This window comes from Octodon degus, unplaced genomic scaffold (genome assembly GCF_000260255.1).
Source record: "Octodon degus isolate 3935 unplaced genomic scaffold, OctDeg1.0 scaffold00163, whole genome shotgun sequence".
NCBI classification, from domain to species: Eukaryota; Metazoa; Chordata; class Mammalia; order Rodentia; family Octodontidae; genus Octodon; species Octodon degus.
Window position 1 is genome coordinate 4612975 of NW_004524739.1, and position 19011 is coordinate 4631985.

Here is a 19011-nt window from a genome sequence, read left to right on the forward strand (position 1 = left end):
ACACACACACACACACACACACACACACACACACACTAAATAAATGTTAAAAAAAAATTAAAAAAAAAAAAGATAAAACAGTAACTATATAATGTCAGTTTTCTGACAGACAGTGGGTAAAGGGTAGAAGGGAGAAAGGCATGAGGCAGAGCAGTGTACATAGGACCAAAAAGGAGTAGTTTCCCATATATCTAGTTAAAAGTGTCTAAAGCATGCCTATGTGAAGCTATATTCTTTCTCCATGGAATGAAACTACTTTCTCTACCCTTTACCATTATTCCTATTCAGTCAAAACCAAGTAAGCTTACAAGGCTCAATTTAGGTGTCTCCAGTTCTCCTTATATAAAATCTCACAAATATATTACCTAAATGGAGATAAGCATTAGTGAAGTACTGCACAGAACATCAATGCTGCCACTGACAGTCTGCTTTATTAATGAAACATAGGCAAGAAGCTAATTATGATTCTGCTCTAAAGAATCTGAAGACTCCATATACACTCCAGCAAGTAAAAACTTCAAATTCACAGATCAATGCTAAAGTTGCCAGTTTCTGCCAAGTTGTTTTGGAATGTTTCCGAACACAAAGTTCTTATCAGATAATTTTCACTATCACCTTACTATTTATTAAAGTTAGACATGTTGAAAAGAACTTGGGTAGAAATTGTTGTTAGAATCATTTGACTTAAAAAATTCATAAAAACACTAATAATCATTTATTAAATGAAGAATAAAATGAATAATATTGTCAACTCCAACAAAAAAAGATGTGTGGATAATTTACCCAGTGTCATTTTCTAATTGTAAATACTGAAAATTTAACATTTCATCTTGTAATGTGTTTTAAAAATGGCTACAAAAACAATGCCTGATATCTAATACATAATCCATAATAATACCTAATCAAAAAATACAAGAATATTATGAAACTGCCAGGCATGGTGGTACACATCTGTAACCCCAGCCCTCGGGAGGCTGAGGCAAGAGGACCATCACAAGGTTGAGACCAGCCTGGGCTATAAAGTGAGCTAAAGGCCAGCCTGAACTGCACAGTGAGACCCTGTCTGAAAAAGAAAAAGAAAAAACAAAAACTATGAAACTTAAGTTTTGTAAGGCCGTGGATTCAATCAACCACTCACACTGTAAAAGCAATTTTAGTTTCTGACCTAAATACTCTATAAACAGCTTTACAAAGGAAGAGTACCTACCCTGAACCACACGGATAGAAGATGCAAGGGGAATGGATAAATTTTATTACTATGAACTTATTCCTAGGAAACAATTATGAACTTATGAAAACCAAGTTAATGAGTATTTTAACACCAAAGCCAGACACAGTGGTACTTGCATGTAATCTCACCACTCGGGGGGTTGAAGCAAGAGGACTGCCATGAGTTCAAGGCCAGCCTCAACTACAAAATGAGGTATTGTCTCCCCAACCAAAAAAGCACCAAAATATTGCTAAGTTAAATATCAACAGATTAAAGTATGGGATGCCCTCTAATGTATTTAAATGGATGGTATTCAAAAGAACATTATAAGCGCTTCCCTAGCAAGCACAAGGGTCTGAGTTCAATCCCCAGTTCCGCCAAAAAAAAAAAAAAAAAAAAAAAAAAAAAAAAAAAATGTCTAGCCTTTGGGGCCGGGGAGATGGCTCAGTGGAATAAGCGCTTCCCTGGCAAGCGCAAGGGCTTGAGTTCAATCCCCGGTTCAGCAAAAAAAAAAAAGAAACAAACAAACAAACAAACAAAAGAACATTAATATGAAAATAGGTGGTGAAACCAAATGGACAGAGTATTCCTAATTTTGTAAATTAGCCAGATATAATGACACACACCTGTAATCCAGGCATTCAAGAGGTTCAGGCAAGAAGATTGCTACAGGTTGAGGCCAGCCTTGGCTACACAGTGCTCAAGGTCACCCTAAACTATAGGGTGAGACCCTGTCTCAAGTAAGTAAGTAAATAAATAAGTAAATAAGTAAATAAAGGGGGCTGGAGAGATAGCTCAGTGGAATAAGTGCTTCCCTGACAAGCGCAAGCGCCTGAGTTCAATCCCTGGTTCTGCAAAAAATAAAAATAAATAATAAAATAAAACAAATAAATAAGAAATTAAATGATAAGGACAAAATAACATACCAAGCACACTAATATTTGGGATTTTCCATGTAAAAATTCTGAGTGAATTTTCCCCTTCCCAGTTCACCACATGTAAAAACAAACATACTCATCAAGAAAATGATATAATCTATTAAAAGAAAGGGTTATTCGGTATTTAGTCTAGCATCTAAGTATGCTTTCCCCACTCAATTAATTGACTAACTGCATAGCAAAAAGCCTTTACTGGGATGGAGATGGGGGCAGAATCAGGGCAAGCAGAATGGTCTACCACTAAATGGGCAGAAGTCCCGGGGATCTTGATACATGTATGCCATAGATGGTGAGTTAATGCTTATTGTGGACAAGAGGTACAGGGAGGCGAAAGTCCTGGCCTTTCTCCTGACACTGCTCGCAATCAATAGGATAGTTTACTCCATCTATGACCAGTTGTACCAGCTTCACCTCTGACTTCCACAGCCAGTCCAAGTTGGAGATGTCAAAGACAGGCAGCAGGGTCCGCTCCTCTGGTACCACACTTCTGGAGCCTCAGGTTCTCCAAGATCTTTGGGAATCAGCTGTCTTTGCTAAGGAGGAGTAGTTTGACGTGCACTCCTGCCTGGCCTGGAGTCCAGTGCCCCAGGTTAGACGGACAGGTCAAGACATATCCCTGACACTCATTCCACGTGAACTCCCAGCCACGCTCCTGGATCACCTGCTCCACTTCCTTGAGGCCCTGGCAGAATCTTTCAAACACTCTATTCATGTTGCTGCCCTTCTCCATGGAGATGACCCTCGTGTAATCCTCCTCATTCACCCAGATCAAGGAGCTCTTCTCATTGTGTCAGATTCTATGAGCACACAGAATGGCCAGTGTCGAGTCATTCCTGCTGCAGTCAGCAATGGGGACATGGGCTTATCAAACAGGAACTGGTCATCAATAAGCTGCTGCTGCTCAGCCTCCATCACCTCACTGGGCTTGTAGTGGTATCTAGCCAGGTCACCCTTCAGGCCACTCAGCGCATCCACCATGACACGTTCCACTTCTTGCTGCTCGGGCCAGGAGTATAATGGAGGCAGACTGGGTGCCCAGACACTCCGGACAGTTCTGACTCTTGAGGACAATACATACCGCTCACCAAAGAAACCAGGATGAATCTTACAGGCATCCAGGTCAGTGGTGTGCTTCATGGTCCATGGGTCCTATCCAATGTGTCGCTCTTGAATCAGGGTGAAATCAGGTCTCCTCGTCCCCGGGCACCATGCCCACAGTCTTGATGAAGGGGTGGGCCAGGCTGTCCACTCCAGTCTGGATGCACTGATCTAGCATCCAACCAGTGAGTGTGGTCTTGTCACAGAGCTGTGCATATACTGCTGAAGTCAGGTGATTGGCCATGCAGTTGTACTTTCGGGAGGTCTGGGTACTCAGGGCTTGGAGGATACAGTCTCTGGCACTGCTTGTGAGAGAATCACATAGGTTCCAGGTGGCATAGAAAGCCAGCAACCAGAGACTCAGCTCTGGCCAGAGCCCAGGGCAGGTAGATGGCAGACGGGAGAAGACACCTGCCATGGCTTCCCAGAGCAGGACCTGAAGCCAGATGATTACGGGATGGAGGATGCAATCAGAAGGACAGAGGGTCTGAGCTAGACCAAGGCTGTTCCTTGTACTGGGTGTAGGGCTGGGGTTAAGCAGGCTTCTTCCTTCTCTTATGTCTCCACTCCCCACTCAATTTAAAACCTCTTAAGTTTTTGGGTTTTTGTTTTGTTTTTTTTTTGAGACAGGGTCTCACTATGTATGTAGTTCAAACTGGCCTTGAACTTGCTACATAGCCCAGGCAAACCTCAAGCTCACGGCAATCTTCCTGCCTCAGCCACCAAGTGCTGGGATTATAGGTGTGCATCATCTCACCCAATAAAAAACTCCTATAAATTAACACTGATGTGACAGGTTTAAGATTTATATCCAACAGAGTTGTAAATAATTTTAAAACCAAGGAGAGAGTGCTTCTCCTTTTGGTGGCAGACTACTTGGAAATCCCTGAAGTGACAAGAAAATAGTGTTCTGCATGCAATTACAGTATGTATGAATGAATGAAAATTTCACTATCAATCTAAAGATTCTCTTTCATTATGTTAGCTTTAAATAGAGAACCCTTTGAACATTTTCTCATTGAAAAACTGAATTAATGTCATTATCTCATCTAGTTGCATTCACCAAGGGGTCTGACACAATCTACAATAACAATCCAGTCTGAATCTGAACTCACACAATACCCAATTGAGAACACATACATTCAGTGTTTGTCTATTAAGACCAATATAGTGTATTAATTAAATAAGAGCAAATGTTATTCACATTTACCTGCTGCTGTCCTTGCTGAGTCTGTGGGGTGGTCTGCTGATTTGCAGAATTAGTTGCTGCAGCAGCAGCAGCGGCTTGCTGCTGGAACAGACTTGCAGGATAGACTCCCCAAGGAGTAACTCCATAATACTGGTGAGGGACCACTGCTGGGCCTAAAAACAGAAAAAGAAAGAGAAGTTTAGACTAGGAAGACTCATCCCAAGGAGTGCCTAAGACTATATCTAATTCAACAGATATACAGTAAAATACTAACTTAAAGAACATACTGACTTATGCTAGTCATTCTTTTTCAAAAATAGAAAATATTACACAAGAGCCTCACACCAAAGTCTTTTCAATTTAGTAATATATTCCAGGTCTAGAGAAGAGACACTGACAAGATATCAGATATTGAAAGGAGAACAATTGTTAGAAGAAGCTAAAAGTTGTTACTCGATTTAGGAACAGATGGAGGAATCAGAAGTCAAGCTTTCCCCACGAGAAAAAATAATGCAGAATACATACAGATGTACTTTGTTGTTAGAAGGGAAATAAATGGAAGATCTGTGTTTTTAAAGTAATGGAAAAGAACAAAATTTCATTATATTCTGCTTTCAATGATATGAGTGGCACCTGAGGGCACTGATACACAGTAGGACCTAGGATGTCATTAGCTCCAGAAACATGAACTCTTCTCACTCTTTTGACAATAAAACCTAGACACTCAAGTGAACCTTTACATAACTCCAAAAAGGCTTGTTTTTCCTATTGCTATTTTTTAAGGTCACAAAAGTGACTCAAAACAAAGCCACTCTGCCATTGATACAGGAATTTTAAATGTAAGTCAAAGTTAAACACACACACACACACACACACACACACACACACACACACACCCATAGACTGTGACTTTACAGACTGGCTAAACACTCTTTAAAAAAAACTTAAGCATCCTGCTAGAATCTAAATGATATCTTCACCTTCTCCAAAATAAGCTACAGTCTCAACCACACAGGGCAAGCAGTAAAGCCATAGTAAATTTGTATAAATAACAAACTTCAGTGGGGCAGAACCCTAATCCTTAGAATTTTCTGATGAAGCTGATGACTAGAAACATCAGGGATGCACAGTGCCAAACAAGGCTCAAAAATGATACTGAAGGGACTGGGAGATAGCTCAGAGGAATAAGTGCTTGCCTGGCAAGTGCAAGGTCCTGAGTTTGATCCCTGGTACCACCAAAAAAAAAAAAAAAAAAAAAAAGATACTGAAATCTGCTGAAACACACCTCCAACTGGAACTTTATTAAACTAGGGTCAAACATTTCACTTCGAATCATAAATAATATCCAATCCTTACATTGGCATTCCAAACAGCTGTGTCAAGGACTATACCTATCTTGACACAGTTGCTAACTCTGAAAAAATAAATAATACATTATGTCAAAAGAAACCGGAACATGTAGTTTCTTCAATTAAGCTTCTAAAGCATAGACTGTCGGCCTGTATAACTCACTGTCCAATAATCTACTCTAATATTTCTAACTTGGTATTTTCTATACCTGTAGGCTTAGCAAAAACCAAGAAATTCTATTTACAACCAAGTTGCCCACCACTGTTAACACTATACCTGAGTACACAATGAAGATGCTCTTTAGTAAAGCTATGTTATGACATGAACTATTAGAATAAGCAAACAGATTAAAGTATTTTTATCTTGTAAAGACCTTAGTAGTTCAAACCCCTTAGCTCAAAACTAAAGACAATGGTGGATCTTTAAACTCATCTGACTACAATTCACATCCTAGTCAGTCAAAGGAAACAGAAAAAAAGCAAAGATTCTACCTTAGTGCCTTAGTTCCCTCACTTAGCTATAATAGGTACTAAAGGTTTGGCCATATTTACCCTAAAAGGATGGAAGAAAACTTACAATTACTACTGGGCAGGATCTCCTAGTGTCATAAACATTTCCATTATGCTTTAAATGTCCTCAACTGGCACTTCTACTATTGCATCCTGGTAATGTGACCTAATAATGAATTTAGAATATCCCATGCTGGCTCATGAAAATGCCTGCTTCAGTTTCTATGTGACTAACATATAATTAATCGCAGGTCGAACAGTTACTATTTCCTATTATTTCTAAAAGTCATATTCAGTTTGGTTCATTTCCTGAGCACAAATAAGACCTTCAATACCTATCATCCCATTGATCCCAAGTATGTCATTCTTACAAATAGTTCCTTGTTTCAAGTAGCATATACATTAAAACAGCAATGGAAAGAGGAAGGAATAGGAAAGCAGAGGGGAAGGAAAAGGAGGAAGGGGAGGAAAAGAAACAAATGAAAAGGAAAGTAACTGGGGGAAGAAAGGAAAGAAGGAGGAGGAAAAACTGGAGGAAGAGGATGAAGGAGGGAGAGAGAAGGGGGGCTGGAAGTGGTGGTGCAAGCCTATAATCCCAGCACTCACAAGGCTGAGGCAGTGGTTTGTTGTGAGTTGGAGGCCAGCCTAGGCTACATTGTTTTGAGACTGTCTCAAAAACAATCCCATTCTACAACACTTAAATTGCATAATCTCACAAGCCAGTTCTCTGTACCATAAACATGAAATATAACCATCTGACAATCAGATGAAACAAAAGCGCTTGGGACAATGCCTGGCATATAGTTAAATATTCAGGAAATGTTCATGATGACTAGCGAGGAACATTCTTCCATAACAGTATTCTATTTTTGCCAAAAGTAGAGCAGAAACTATATATGTTCTCACTACAACCAGGATAACAACTCTTTAAAATAGCTATGACACAGCTGACGATGGTGGTACAAACCTATAATCCCAGTACTCTGAGAGGCTCAGGCCAGAGAGTCAAAAGTTCAGGCCTAATCAAGCATGGTGATACACATCTGTAATCCCAGCACTTGAGAAGCTGAGGCAGAATCGCTGTGAGTTCAATACCAGCCTGGGCTACAAAGTGAGCTCAAGGTCAGCCTGAACTGCATAGCAAGACCCTGTCTCAAAAAAGATGAAAAAGTTCAAGCCTACCTTGGGCAATTTAGTGAGACCCTGCCTCAAAAGTTTACAGAGGGGCTGGGGATGCAGCTCTGTGGAAGGTTTCTGGGCTCAAACTTCAGCATCACAAAACAAAACAAAATAAAGCAGGGGCCGGGGAGATAGCTCAGTGGAATAAGCACTTGCCTGGCAAGCGCAAGGACCTGAGTTCAATCCCTGGTTCCGCCAAAAAATAAAATAAAATAAAATTAATTAATTAAAAAGCAGCTTCATTTAAAAAATAAAGCAAAACACAACACAAAAACTAAGAAGTAGTATGCTGCACAGTGTTCATGACTTCATAATTGCTAACTACATTATCTGCTAGAAAAAAAATCTCACATTATAATAATACTTAGTCACAATTAACACAACTTAAAAGAGATGTGCCTTAAAGAATGTTTATTTTGGAAGACAGTCCTAATGCTGAAGTCAGTCCAGCATTTACAGCACCCCTGAGGTGACAGCAAATGTAACATAGAATCAAATAGGAAAGTTTTCAAGAGAAGTACTTAGGAAGATTTCAAGGGAATAAAACTTATAAATATACCCAAAAACAAAGTAAAACAATACAGAATCAATGACAGAGAAATAACAGAGTAGCAACCAAGGAAGGCTTTCTAAAGCTAATTATGCCACCCAAGAAGCGTCCCAGAAAAAAACTGGGAAAAATAAACTTAATACAAAGGACCATGGAGACCAGTGTCCATAGACAAAGCCCTAAACCAGTTATAGCACCTGTAGCAAGAGGAAATCACCTTAGTGTTTCTACCATGTATGGAGTCAGCAAATGGTATCCAAACGGGAAGAGTGTGACTCAGGTTCAGATGTTCACATACAAGTCAGGCAGAAAGTCCCATAAACAGCAGGTCTCAACCCTAGCTAAGTTTCAGCATTATGTGATAGTTGCTTAAAAATACTAATCCCAAGGAACCACCACCATGCAAGCAGGTTGTAATGATCCAACTAGCACATCACATTAGGGTGGGAAAAATCATTAAGGTTTAGGCAGAAGGGTGAATGGACCATAGATTTTTGTTTTAAAAACTATTTCTTGCATCAATACAGGGGGTGGAAGAAGGGAAAGAGGCAAGAAAATTAGGAATCTGCAAAAGAACCAGTATTAGGAATTAAAGTATTGTACATGGTAGTATGAAGAGACATGGCTAAGGATAGAAATTGCTGAACTATAAGTAATTAACTGATGGTTTCATGGATCCAAAATACCTATAAAAGGGGAGAGTAATTTGCTTTTGGATACAGAAGTCAAAGGGGCCCATGTTGTAACTCAGTATAAATGTTCAGCTTACAGACGGGTAGCACTGAAAATAAGAGACATTTCCATTAGAGACATGGATTTGGAGGAATAATGCCTGCCTATCTCAAATGAATTTCCAGCCAGTGAGAAAATCCCTCAGGCAGAATATCTTACCTAGCGTCGCTGCAGCAGCCAATCCAGCTGTGTAAGGGTCCGTCCCTGGGGGAGCAGCACTGATGATATACGGATTGGGGACAAATGCAGCAGGAGCTAAACCTGCTGAAAACATACCTGTCAGTAAAAAAAAAAACCTGACCACAACTGTAGCCCTTCCAAATACCTGTACATTTGGCTAGCAATTCAGCCTGTATGTGAGTGACAAAGAAAATGAAAAAACAGAATGGATAGTTTTAAAAATTGTGATGAAATTTAGCTAGTGTGTTTTACTAACCTTTACTAAAGAAATATGTAATACTTTATACGGTTTTAATTTCAGCATATTTGTTGAAAGTTATAATTATTTTAGGGGGGTGCCTCAGGCCTGGGAATCAAATCCAGGGCTTTATGCATGCAAGGCAAGCACTCCTCATATGAGTTACTTCTCAGATCTTAAATTAGCTTTAATTATTAAAACAGAATAAAGGACTTTTTAAAAAATGGACAAAGAGGGTGCCGGGGAGATGGCTCAGTAGAATAAGTGCTTCCCTGGCAAGCACAAGCGCCTGAGTTCAATCCCCGCTTCCGCAAAAAAAAAAAAAAAAAAAAAAAAAAAAACCCAAATAAAAATGGACAGAGGGAGATTTATTTCCATTTAAAAGGAATTTCCAAATGTTTGTGAAGGCTACCATCTACAATTATACAATAGCAGGTCTAGCAAAGGCCTTCACAATAATAAAGTCGGGCTTTAACTTAATCTAAGTTTTCTTCTGCAGCATACCTTATCTAAGACTGAAGATCTGTTTTTTGTCAACTGTGCCATTTGGCACTCACAGATAAAATCTGTGCCCCTATTTGTTTGCACTTATGCCATTATTCACTGCCACTACTTGTTACTTAGTAGGGAGAAAAACTGATATAATCAGCCCATGCAACACCCATATATTTAATTAACACTGTCCAAACCTTATCAAAAGAGACAATGCTGGGCCAGGGATATAGCTCAGCAGTACACCACCTGCTTGGCAAGTGCAAGGGCCTGAGTTCAATTCCCAGTTTAAAAAAAAAAAAAATAGCTAATGCTAATCACTATTCACTTTTGTAATAAATAGTTTAAGTCCTTAAATAGGTGAGACAGAGCAAGAGCTGGGCACTAGGGAAATCCAGTATGTCAAAAATAAAGCAGTTACAAATAGAAGAGGCCATTTAGCGCCGGGGAGATGGCTCAGAGGAATAAGTGCTTCCCTGGCAAGTGCAAGGGCCTGAGTTCAATCCCCGGTTCCGCCAAAAAAAAAAAAAAAAAAAGAGGCCACTTACACTGTCTGAGGGATCTGTCTGAAGTTTTTTAATCAGTCTAAACTATTAGGTTTCACAGCATACATTTTATCCTAAAGAGGTGGTTTGCCTATTATAAGAGACTATCAGTGTAAGTACTTACCAATATGAGGCTGATGTGCAGCTGCTAGGGCGTACTGCTGCTGCTGAGCAGCTGTCAACTGCTGGACAGCAAGTGCATTAGGTCTTTGGAACAGCTGAGGTAAGAGAAAGATGTGTGGTTAGTGAAACTGTCCTCTAAAACAATCTAAAAATCTCTTTAGAAACTTCAATGAATCCTGGTGAGGCATAAGACATAAACAAAAACACGTCTGGCCCTGCAAAACTTTTAATGGTCATCAGCAAGTCTACAGGGCCTGCCTGATTTAAAGCACATTTAAAAGCTGGACAGCAGGCCTGATGGTGTACCCCTGTAATCCCAGCACTCCAGAGGCTAAGGCAAGTTTAAGTCTTGTCTGAAGTTTGTGGGGACAGGCATGGTGGTACACGCCTGTAATCCTGTAATCCCAGCACTCTGGGAGAATAGGGCAAAAAGATCACTGTGTGCTTGAAGCCAGCCTGGGCTACCCAGTGCATTCAAGACTAGCCTAAATTGCATAGTGAAACTCTGTCTCAAAAAGAAGGGAGAAGTAGGAGGAAGGAAAGAAAGGAGAAGAGAGAAGAGGGGGGATAAGAGAAGGGGATGAAAGAAGAAAGAAAGAAAAGAAATTTAAAGAGCTTGAAACCATCTCAAATAATGACAGTTGATAACAGCTTAACATGAAAGCCCTGGGTTCATACCCTAGAATCTCCCCACCACTCCAAAGAAAAGCTAAATTAATCACTAACCACACTGCTCCTAGTACTATCCTCTCCCTTTAGCTCTTTTGAATCAATACATTTGACTTAAACCTCAGGTAATTTGAATTAAGTCTCAGAATTAATCCTAAAATACACTCATTTTAGAGCTTATGAAAGGGTTTATTTACATTATTCTCTGGGCTAATTCTTCCTAGAAAATGGCACTCGATACTTACTAGTGGCTTACCCTAAAGACATCCACCCAAATTTTGGGGACCCCCAGTCTCCTAGGACACCTATTCTTTACATGTAGAGGAAAAAAACAACAAAAAGTATGGGTGCTACTAGCAAAACTTGGATTATTAACTCATACCTAGCACAATTCTTAGTTTACAAAGTCAAGAAGTTCAAAGGCTTTAACACTTAAAAAAATGCTTCTATCTTGATACACTAGCACTCATTCACACAAATATTTGTGCAGCAAATAACTGCTGTTAGGCACTGTGCAAGTAAGGGACACAATAGTATATAAAACCATCCATAACGCCTGTGGAACTTAACACCAGTATAAACAGTACTGGTATAATGAAAAAGGGTGCTTGTAACCTTATTTTAGAGCATCCCAACAGGCCTCCTTCAAAGGAGTCATACTGAAGATTTTATCAACAATAAAAATATTTCTGAAGGGACTTGTATGAATAGGACATCTGGCCTACCTGCTCTTTCTAGATTTGTGAACAATTCAGCTGATTTTGTTATTTCTGACATCACAGGATGATACAACAGATATAAATGAAAGTTATATTCATTAAGAAACTTGATTGTCTCAGAAATTAAGAGACAATGCTATTCCCCTAACTTCAGTTAGTAATTGTCACAACTAAACTTACGTTATCTTCAGCAATGAAGAAATTAAGTACTTAAAGACTTGGGGGCCAAGGAGATACATAGCTCAATAGAATAAGCACTTGTCTGGCAAGCGCAAGGACCTGAGTTCAACCCCAGTTCCACCAAAAAAACAAAGCCTTAAAGACTTAGATACATCTATGTCTCAAATATATGAGTAAACTGATTTTAAATAAAAACAGGGCTGGCCAGATAGCTCAGCGGACTAAAGCACCTACTTTGGCTACAGTTTAGCAGCCTGGATTCAATCTAACTAGTGAGGCCCCGTACACCCTGTACACCCTATACACCCTGTCCTAAATTCATTAAAGGAAGGAAGGAAGGAAGGAAGGAAGGTAGGTAGGTAGGTAGGTAGGCAGGCAGGCAGGCAGGCAGGCAGGCAGGCAGGCAGGCAGGCAGACAGACAGACAGCAAAAGTTGAGTATTTTCAGTGTACTGGCCAACGTCACATTAGCTCTCTGTACACATTTATCTTTTAAAAGTAAATAAATAAAATCAATGTTTGCTTTTTATAGTGCAAATGTCAACAGTAATCATGTACAGTTATCAAAAATACATGAGGTTGTTTACCTGAAGTCAAACTAAAGTAAAATTTTACTGTAACACTATAAAAGGGAAAGGCTTCTTTACAGGCATCCATTAAATAGTCATGAAAAGATAGAGAGGAAAGGGCCAGGCAGATAGCTCAGCAGACTAAAGAGCCTGTGCAGGCAGAGCACAGCAGCTGAGGTTCGATCCCCACTGTGCCATGCCAGCCCCGCCCCAGGATACACTGAGACTGTGACTGAGACTGGGTATGGTGGTATGCACCTATAATCCCAGCGCTTGGGAGGCTAAAAACAAGAGGACCACTACAAGTCCAATTTACGTAGTGAGACCCTGTAGACCCTGTACTAAATACATAAAAATAAAAAGATACAGAGGAATCAAATTATTGACAAACATATCAAAAGCCTTGTCCACTACAAGGAGAAAGTCAAAATTTAGTCAATGATTTTGTTATTTCTGCAAAAATAAACTCTTCATAGTTCCACTAAATATTTACGGTCTCTTAAGTGAATCTCTGAAATTCTTCTGGCCTAAAACTATTTGAAGCGTTTACCAACTCAAGACAACTCTTGCTGGCTTCTTTCCGCACTGCTTTAGCCCCACTGTTAACAAAATGACTCACTTCACTGAACATTTGAATTATTGCTAGGGAAATACTGTAACATGGAGTTTAGGAAGAACAAAACTATGGAATGTGCAAAATATGACTGTTGAGTTCATCCTGACTTATTAATAGTCCAATATTATTCTGACCATTCTCATTTTCACTATTAGAACTAATATATTATCTGTAAATATATACGGAAATGTCTGGTTACTATAAAATTAATCCTTCAATATAATATATATTTGTTCTTACCACACTGTGAAGTTTTAGAATATCTTTAAGAGCATTATAGTCATACCAGAGCTCCAATGTACCCTGTGACTGAGAGCTGATTAATATGGGGAATTATTACTTTGACAATACTCTGCTGTCAATTAACAAAAGCAAATTATGTATCCACAGCTGGCAGACTTGATTATAGAATAGATTACATCAATTTTGGCATATTTTCTTTATATAAATGGCGCAATATTAACTGGGAATATGGAGTATTCAAAACAAAACTGAGTAATTGGCAAGTAACAGATTCCAAAGAATCTTGAAAAACTCACAGAAATGCCATCTGCTGGCAAGACACAGTTCTTGTTAACATTTTCGTAATTTTCACAAAGCGGGCCAACACTGCCAACTGAGAAACAAAATACTTGACAAACTGGGGGAAATACTTATTAAAGGTTGGTATAGTGATCAATGTGCCAACACTGGTTTACAACTAATTCGGGTAAAATTCATAAGCCAATAAGGAAAAGTTTTAATGTAGGAAAGGGATCAATCACTTCAGGCAAACCAAGGTGTTCCTGATAAAATATTAAAGCACAATTTGGAAATCTGAGAAGCTGGTTTAACTCCAGTCTCTCTCACTACATGACCTTGCAAAAGATATCCACAGTGCTATTATTCCACTAGGGAATCTGAACAGCCAAAAGTACCCAACACTGAAGTGACCTGCAGGTGACATCATGGAAAAAGTAGCTACTATTAGAATTATAAGACAGTTGTTACTATTATCACTGTTTTCATTAACTACTGTTAGCACAAAAAAAGTCACTGAATTTTCTGAATCTAACTGAAAGATGTCCAAATAGTGAGGAAGTGTATTAAGATTATACTCACTCATTCTCCAAATTAAAATGCAATGCCAGCCCTGTCTTTTTACCAGTTTAAGGTAAAATACTTAGTGAATACAGATCAAGACAGAAAATTGGGTCAGACAGCTTTGGTTCCTATCTCCATTCCATTATGAACTTATTCTGTGACCTTGGGCAAGTGACTTCATGTCTCTATGCCTTACACAACTATCTAGCTCATAAGATTGTGAAGATTGGGGCTGGAGAGATGGCTCAGTGGTCTGGAGCACCTACTTAGAACAAGCTTAGCAAAGCATCAGGGACCGCGGTTCGATCCCCCAGCGCCACATGCCAGCCAGCCCCGCCCCCTGGTGGGCTGAGCTGGCCACACACACACACCTCTCTCTCTCTCTCTCTCTCTCTCAAATAAATAAATAAATAAAAAAAAGATTGTGAAGATTAAAATTAACACACATGAAGCACTTAAAACAGTCCTTTCTGTCCCTGATGAATGAACAGAGAGCCCCAAGTAGATACCGCCTCAGCTTATCCCACAGCCAGGCAAGGCAGCCCAAGACACCAAAGCCTGCACTGCAAACCAAAACCTCACTGCATCACAAGCACTAACTGCTGTCAGTGGGCCCTAAAAGTAACATAGAAGGAAGAATATCATTTTTTGTTATTCTCACTAAGGAGTGCTTTTTACATCTCACTCCTTTCAGGAAAAGATCTGAATAAAGCTATATTTTTAGGTGGGACAACTTCACCTATCAAAAGGTTCTATCCTCAGTATAAGACCCAAAGAAAGCAGCCTGGAGCTAGAAATGGGAGAAAAAAGTTTCTGGATAGTTTGTTCAAGATGAGCATCAGCATGTTATCTATAAAAGCATAATGGGTCCCCTACCTCTTGGAATTGTCAGGATTCACCTAGAAAAGCCAATTTCAAACTATTCTATAAATGATAGGACTATAAAATTTTAACAAGGGGGCTGGGGAGATAGCTCAGTAGAATAAGCACCTGCCTGACAAGCAGAGGATCCTGAGTTCAATCCCCAGTACCACAAAAAATAAAATAAAATTTTAACAAAAAGGTATCTTGGGAGTCCTTCCTTATTGGGTCAAATTTGTAAACGCTACTGTTTGGGGCTTCTGGATCAAAGACCAATTTAAAAAAAAAAAAAGTATTTAGTAGAGGGTCTACAAGGTCTCACTACATAGATCAGACTTGTAGAGATCCTCCTATTCTCAGCCTCCCAAACACTGGGATCACAGGTGCGTGCCACCATGCCCAGTCTCAACTGCTGTCTCAGTGTGCCCCAGGGGTGGGGCTTGATGCACTTTAGTCTGCTGAGCCAACCCTCAAAGACCAATTTTGATGGGATTATTAAAACTGTCAGCCCAATAGCTCAGCAAATTAAAGTGCCTGCGTATGCAGAGTGCAGGGACTGAAGCTCAATCCCCAGCACCAACAAGTAGTGGCAGTCCTGACCCCAGAGTGCACTGAGACAGTGATTGAGAATGGGTACGGTGGCGCGTGCCTGTAATCCCAGCACTTGGGAGGCTGAAAACAAGAGGATCACTACAAGTCCGATCTACATAGTGAAACCCTGTAAACCCTGTATTAAATACATTAAATAAATAACAAAGCAACTGTAACAATCACAAATTTTTCGCTTAATAGGCCCACAAAAAACATATCACCAAATTTTAAAAAAAGAAAGAAAAAAATCGAAGTTCTATGAGCTGAGGATATAAGGTCAGTGGCACAAGCACCTGTCTGAGAAGCCCAAAGCCCTGAGTTTGATTCCCAGTACCAAAACTAAAACTAAGGGCCAGGGTGACAGTTCAGTAGAATAAGCACTTGCCTGGCAAGCATAAGCTTCCAAGTTCAATCCCTGGTACCGCCAAAAAAATAAATAAAAATAAACAAATAAAACTAAAATTTATCACAGTTCATTACCAAATAAAGGACTTTATCCCAAAATAAATTATTTCTTTAAAAAAATTATTTCTGGGGGCTGGTGAGATGGCTCAGTGGTCTAAAGCACCTACTTAGAACAAGCTTAGCAAAGCACAGGGACCATGGTTCAATCCCCCAGCACCACATGCCAGCCAGGCCCGCCCCCTGGTGGGCTGAGCTGCCCCCACACACACACACAAATAAAAAATTTTTTAAAAATCTTAAAAAAAATTATTTCTGGACTGGAGATACAGTTCTGAAGTACAGTGATCACATGGCACACACAAGGCCCTGGGTTCAATTCCAGCAAAAGTAGATAAAAAAAAAAAATCCATCCATCAAGTTAGTTAATATCTTTGAAGGAAAGCATTATCATAAATAATATCTGAGCAAAATCAAATACCAATAAAAGTAAGCTTCAATTGACTGAATTACTTATCAAAGTTATGTTTTTTGTTGGTGACCATACACATGACATGGATAGAATAATCGTGTAAAATTACAGAGAACAGTGATAATAGTTAATACATACATTAGAACTATGCACACTGGGCCTCATGAGAATGACCTTTAACAATGAACACAATTTTAAAAGCAGTGTGTCTGTCACCTGCCATGGTGACACCTTAATTACACGTGTAATGCTAGTACTTGGGAGGCTGAGACAGGATAACTGCTACAAGTTAAGGGCAGCCTGGACTATTAGGGGCAGTCTGGGCTACACATGAAGTTTAAGGTCAGTCGGAACTACACAGTGAGACCATGTCTCAAAAAAAAAAAAAAAAAAAAAAAAAAAAAAAAGCAGGGGAAGAGTACGGTATATCAATTTTCTCTCCTGACTGTGGTTATATAAAATGAGTTCAGAATATTGCTTCTTTGGCCAGAGGTAGTAGCACACATCTGCAACCCTAGCTACTTGGGAATCTGAGGGCTGGAACTTAGGGAGAACCTATCTTTAAAATAAAATACAGAGTTAGGGCTTAGTGTTCTCTAGGTTCAGACACCAATTTGGGAAAAAATATTCCTTCCTTGTTTAAAGCTCATATATAGTATTTTAGTACTACAATATGCAACTTTATAAAATATGCTATATTAGGCTATTTTGTATTAAATAAATTCTAAATAAAGTATATCAACAATAGCTAAAATAATCCTGGTTTGGATTTTGCCACATGGTTACATTATAATAAAACCTAATAATTTTCTAAAATATATTTGGCAAATAAACATTTTATATAAAAATAAAAAATACTTCTCAAGCAGAAACCATGAAAACAAGCTGTGTGTTGGTGGTCTTTCCATCTGTAATACCAGCACTCAGGAGGCTGAGACAGGAAGACTGCTATAAGTTCAAAGACAGACTGGGGTACACAATAAGTATAAGTCCAGCCTGAACAATTAAAGACAGGAAAGGGGAGTGGGGGGACACACAAAGATAGAGATACATTATGCACGAAATATTCATGGCTATTTTCCTAATTGAAAAATGCAAATGGAAAAGATGAGAAAAAGGGACAAGACTACAGACATCAATGAGTACTTCAAGCTGACAAAAATGACCCAAATTAGAGGCTCTTAACCCAACATGTACTATATATTTGCATGAACGTCTATTTACCTGAAATGTGGAATGCTCTTCAACTGTAATTATAACACCCCCCCCAAGAAATCCCACAGTAGCATTACCAATACACCTATGGCCTTATCACAACTGAAAATCAAGAATATTTCCACATTATTTTATGATTGTTACAATCATTTCAGAACCTTCAGTATGCTCATTACGATAGTCAATACACTGACTTCTAATCTATACATCTTATAAAGAAACAAATACACCATTATTTTTAAATACCTTGCAAGCTATTTTTATATTACTGGTTTCCACTAAAATCTTCCTTTATTCCTTTCCCTATTTGCAGACTAAATGGCAGACTATCTCACTTTAAGCTGATATTAAGTTTTATGAAACCAGCTAGTAACAAATCAAAGCCCTCAGTTGAAATGAAATAAAAAAGGACACTACTCATTGTCAAATTCTGAGCCAGAACCCCCTCATAGAAATCACAAACAAAGCTGTATTGTTGTTCGTAGCAAGTATCTCAAAGACTAAAGATGTTTTGAAAAAAAATAAAAATGATATAGTTCAAAAAAAAAGAAAAATGACTAAAGATATCCCCTTGTTACTCATTTAAATTAAATTCAAAAAGCAGACTATGGAGGGAAGTATGTGCCACTCTAGAACTCTGATTATTAATATAATTATTATAGTAACTGAGACTCATTCCTGGCTCTTGGCCTCCATAACCTGCACTGAACCGCCAACTACTACCGGGCGTGGACACACATGTCTGAAATCCCAGCATCTGGAAGGCTGAGAAAGGAGGACTGCTGCAAGTTCAAGGCCACTCTATACTATCTAAAACAAACAAATAAACAAAGCACCTGTTCACTGTCCTCTACTGCAGTCACTATGGCCACACCTCCACAGTCCCATCTCCACTTCTCTATTCTGTTACCTCCAACAATACACATTCCAACTGACTCTACAACTCCTTGGTTCTTACTACCTTCTTGTGTGGTAGCATTTGTGATCAATTAGTTAAACACACAGTTCCTCAAATAGCCAAAAGTTCCAGAACCCTAAAGGTCCTGAAGGACATTAACAGTCAACAACTAACTGATTTTTTTTTAAAACCCCAAAAAACAAAAAACAAATAATGAACATGAGTAAAAGAATGTCTAAAACTGCTTCTAAACTAACACCACCTCCCAAAAAAAAAAAAAAAAAAAAAAAAAAAAAAAAAAAAAAAAACATTCTTCCTTTAAATTGTTATGCTATTGGGGCTGGTGAGATGGCTCAGTGGTCTAAAGCACCTACTTAGAACAAGCTTAGCAAAGCACAGGGACC

General features: G+C 39.0%; 1 protein-coding gene and 1 pseudogene across 16 annotated transcripts in view; both read right to left on the minus strand.

The window, feature by feature from the left end:
- Positions 1-19011, minus strand: part of Pum1 (pumilio RNA binding family member 1) — a 136148-nt gene that overhangs the window by 37505 nt on the left and 79632 nt on the right. For 9 of the 16 annotated variants that reach the window (XM_023702985.1, XM_023702978.1, XM_023702988.1 and 6 more), the window contains 3 exons: positions 10335-10428; positions 8915-9019; positions 4457-4608 (listed from right to left, as the gene is read on the minus strand). In XM_023702985.1, the coding sequence (XP_023558753.1) occupies positions 4457-4608; positions 8915-9019; positions 10335-10428 (351 nt within the window). The remainder of the gene's footprint in view (positions 1-4456; positions 4609-8914; positions 9020-10334; positions 10429-19011) is intronic. The other 7 variants (XM_023702990.1, XM_023702989.1, XM_023702987.1 and 4 more) reach the window with 2 other exon arrangements.
- LOC101583065 lies at positions 2394-3321 on the minus strand (annotated as a pseudogene).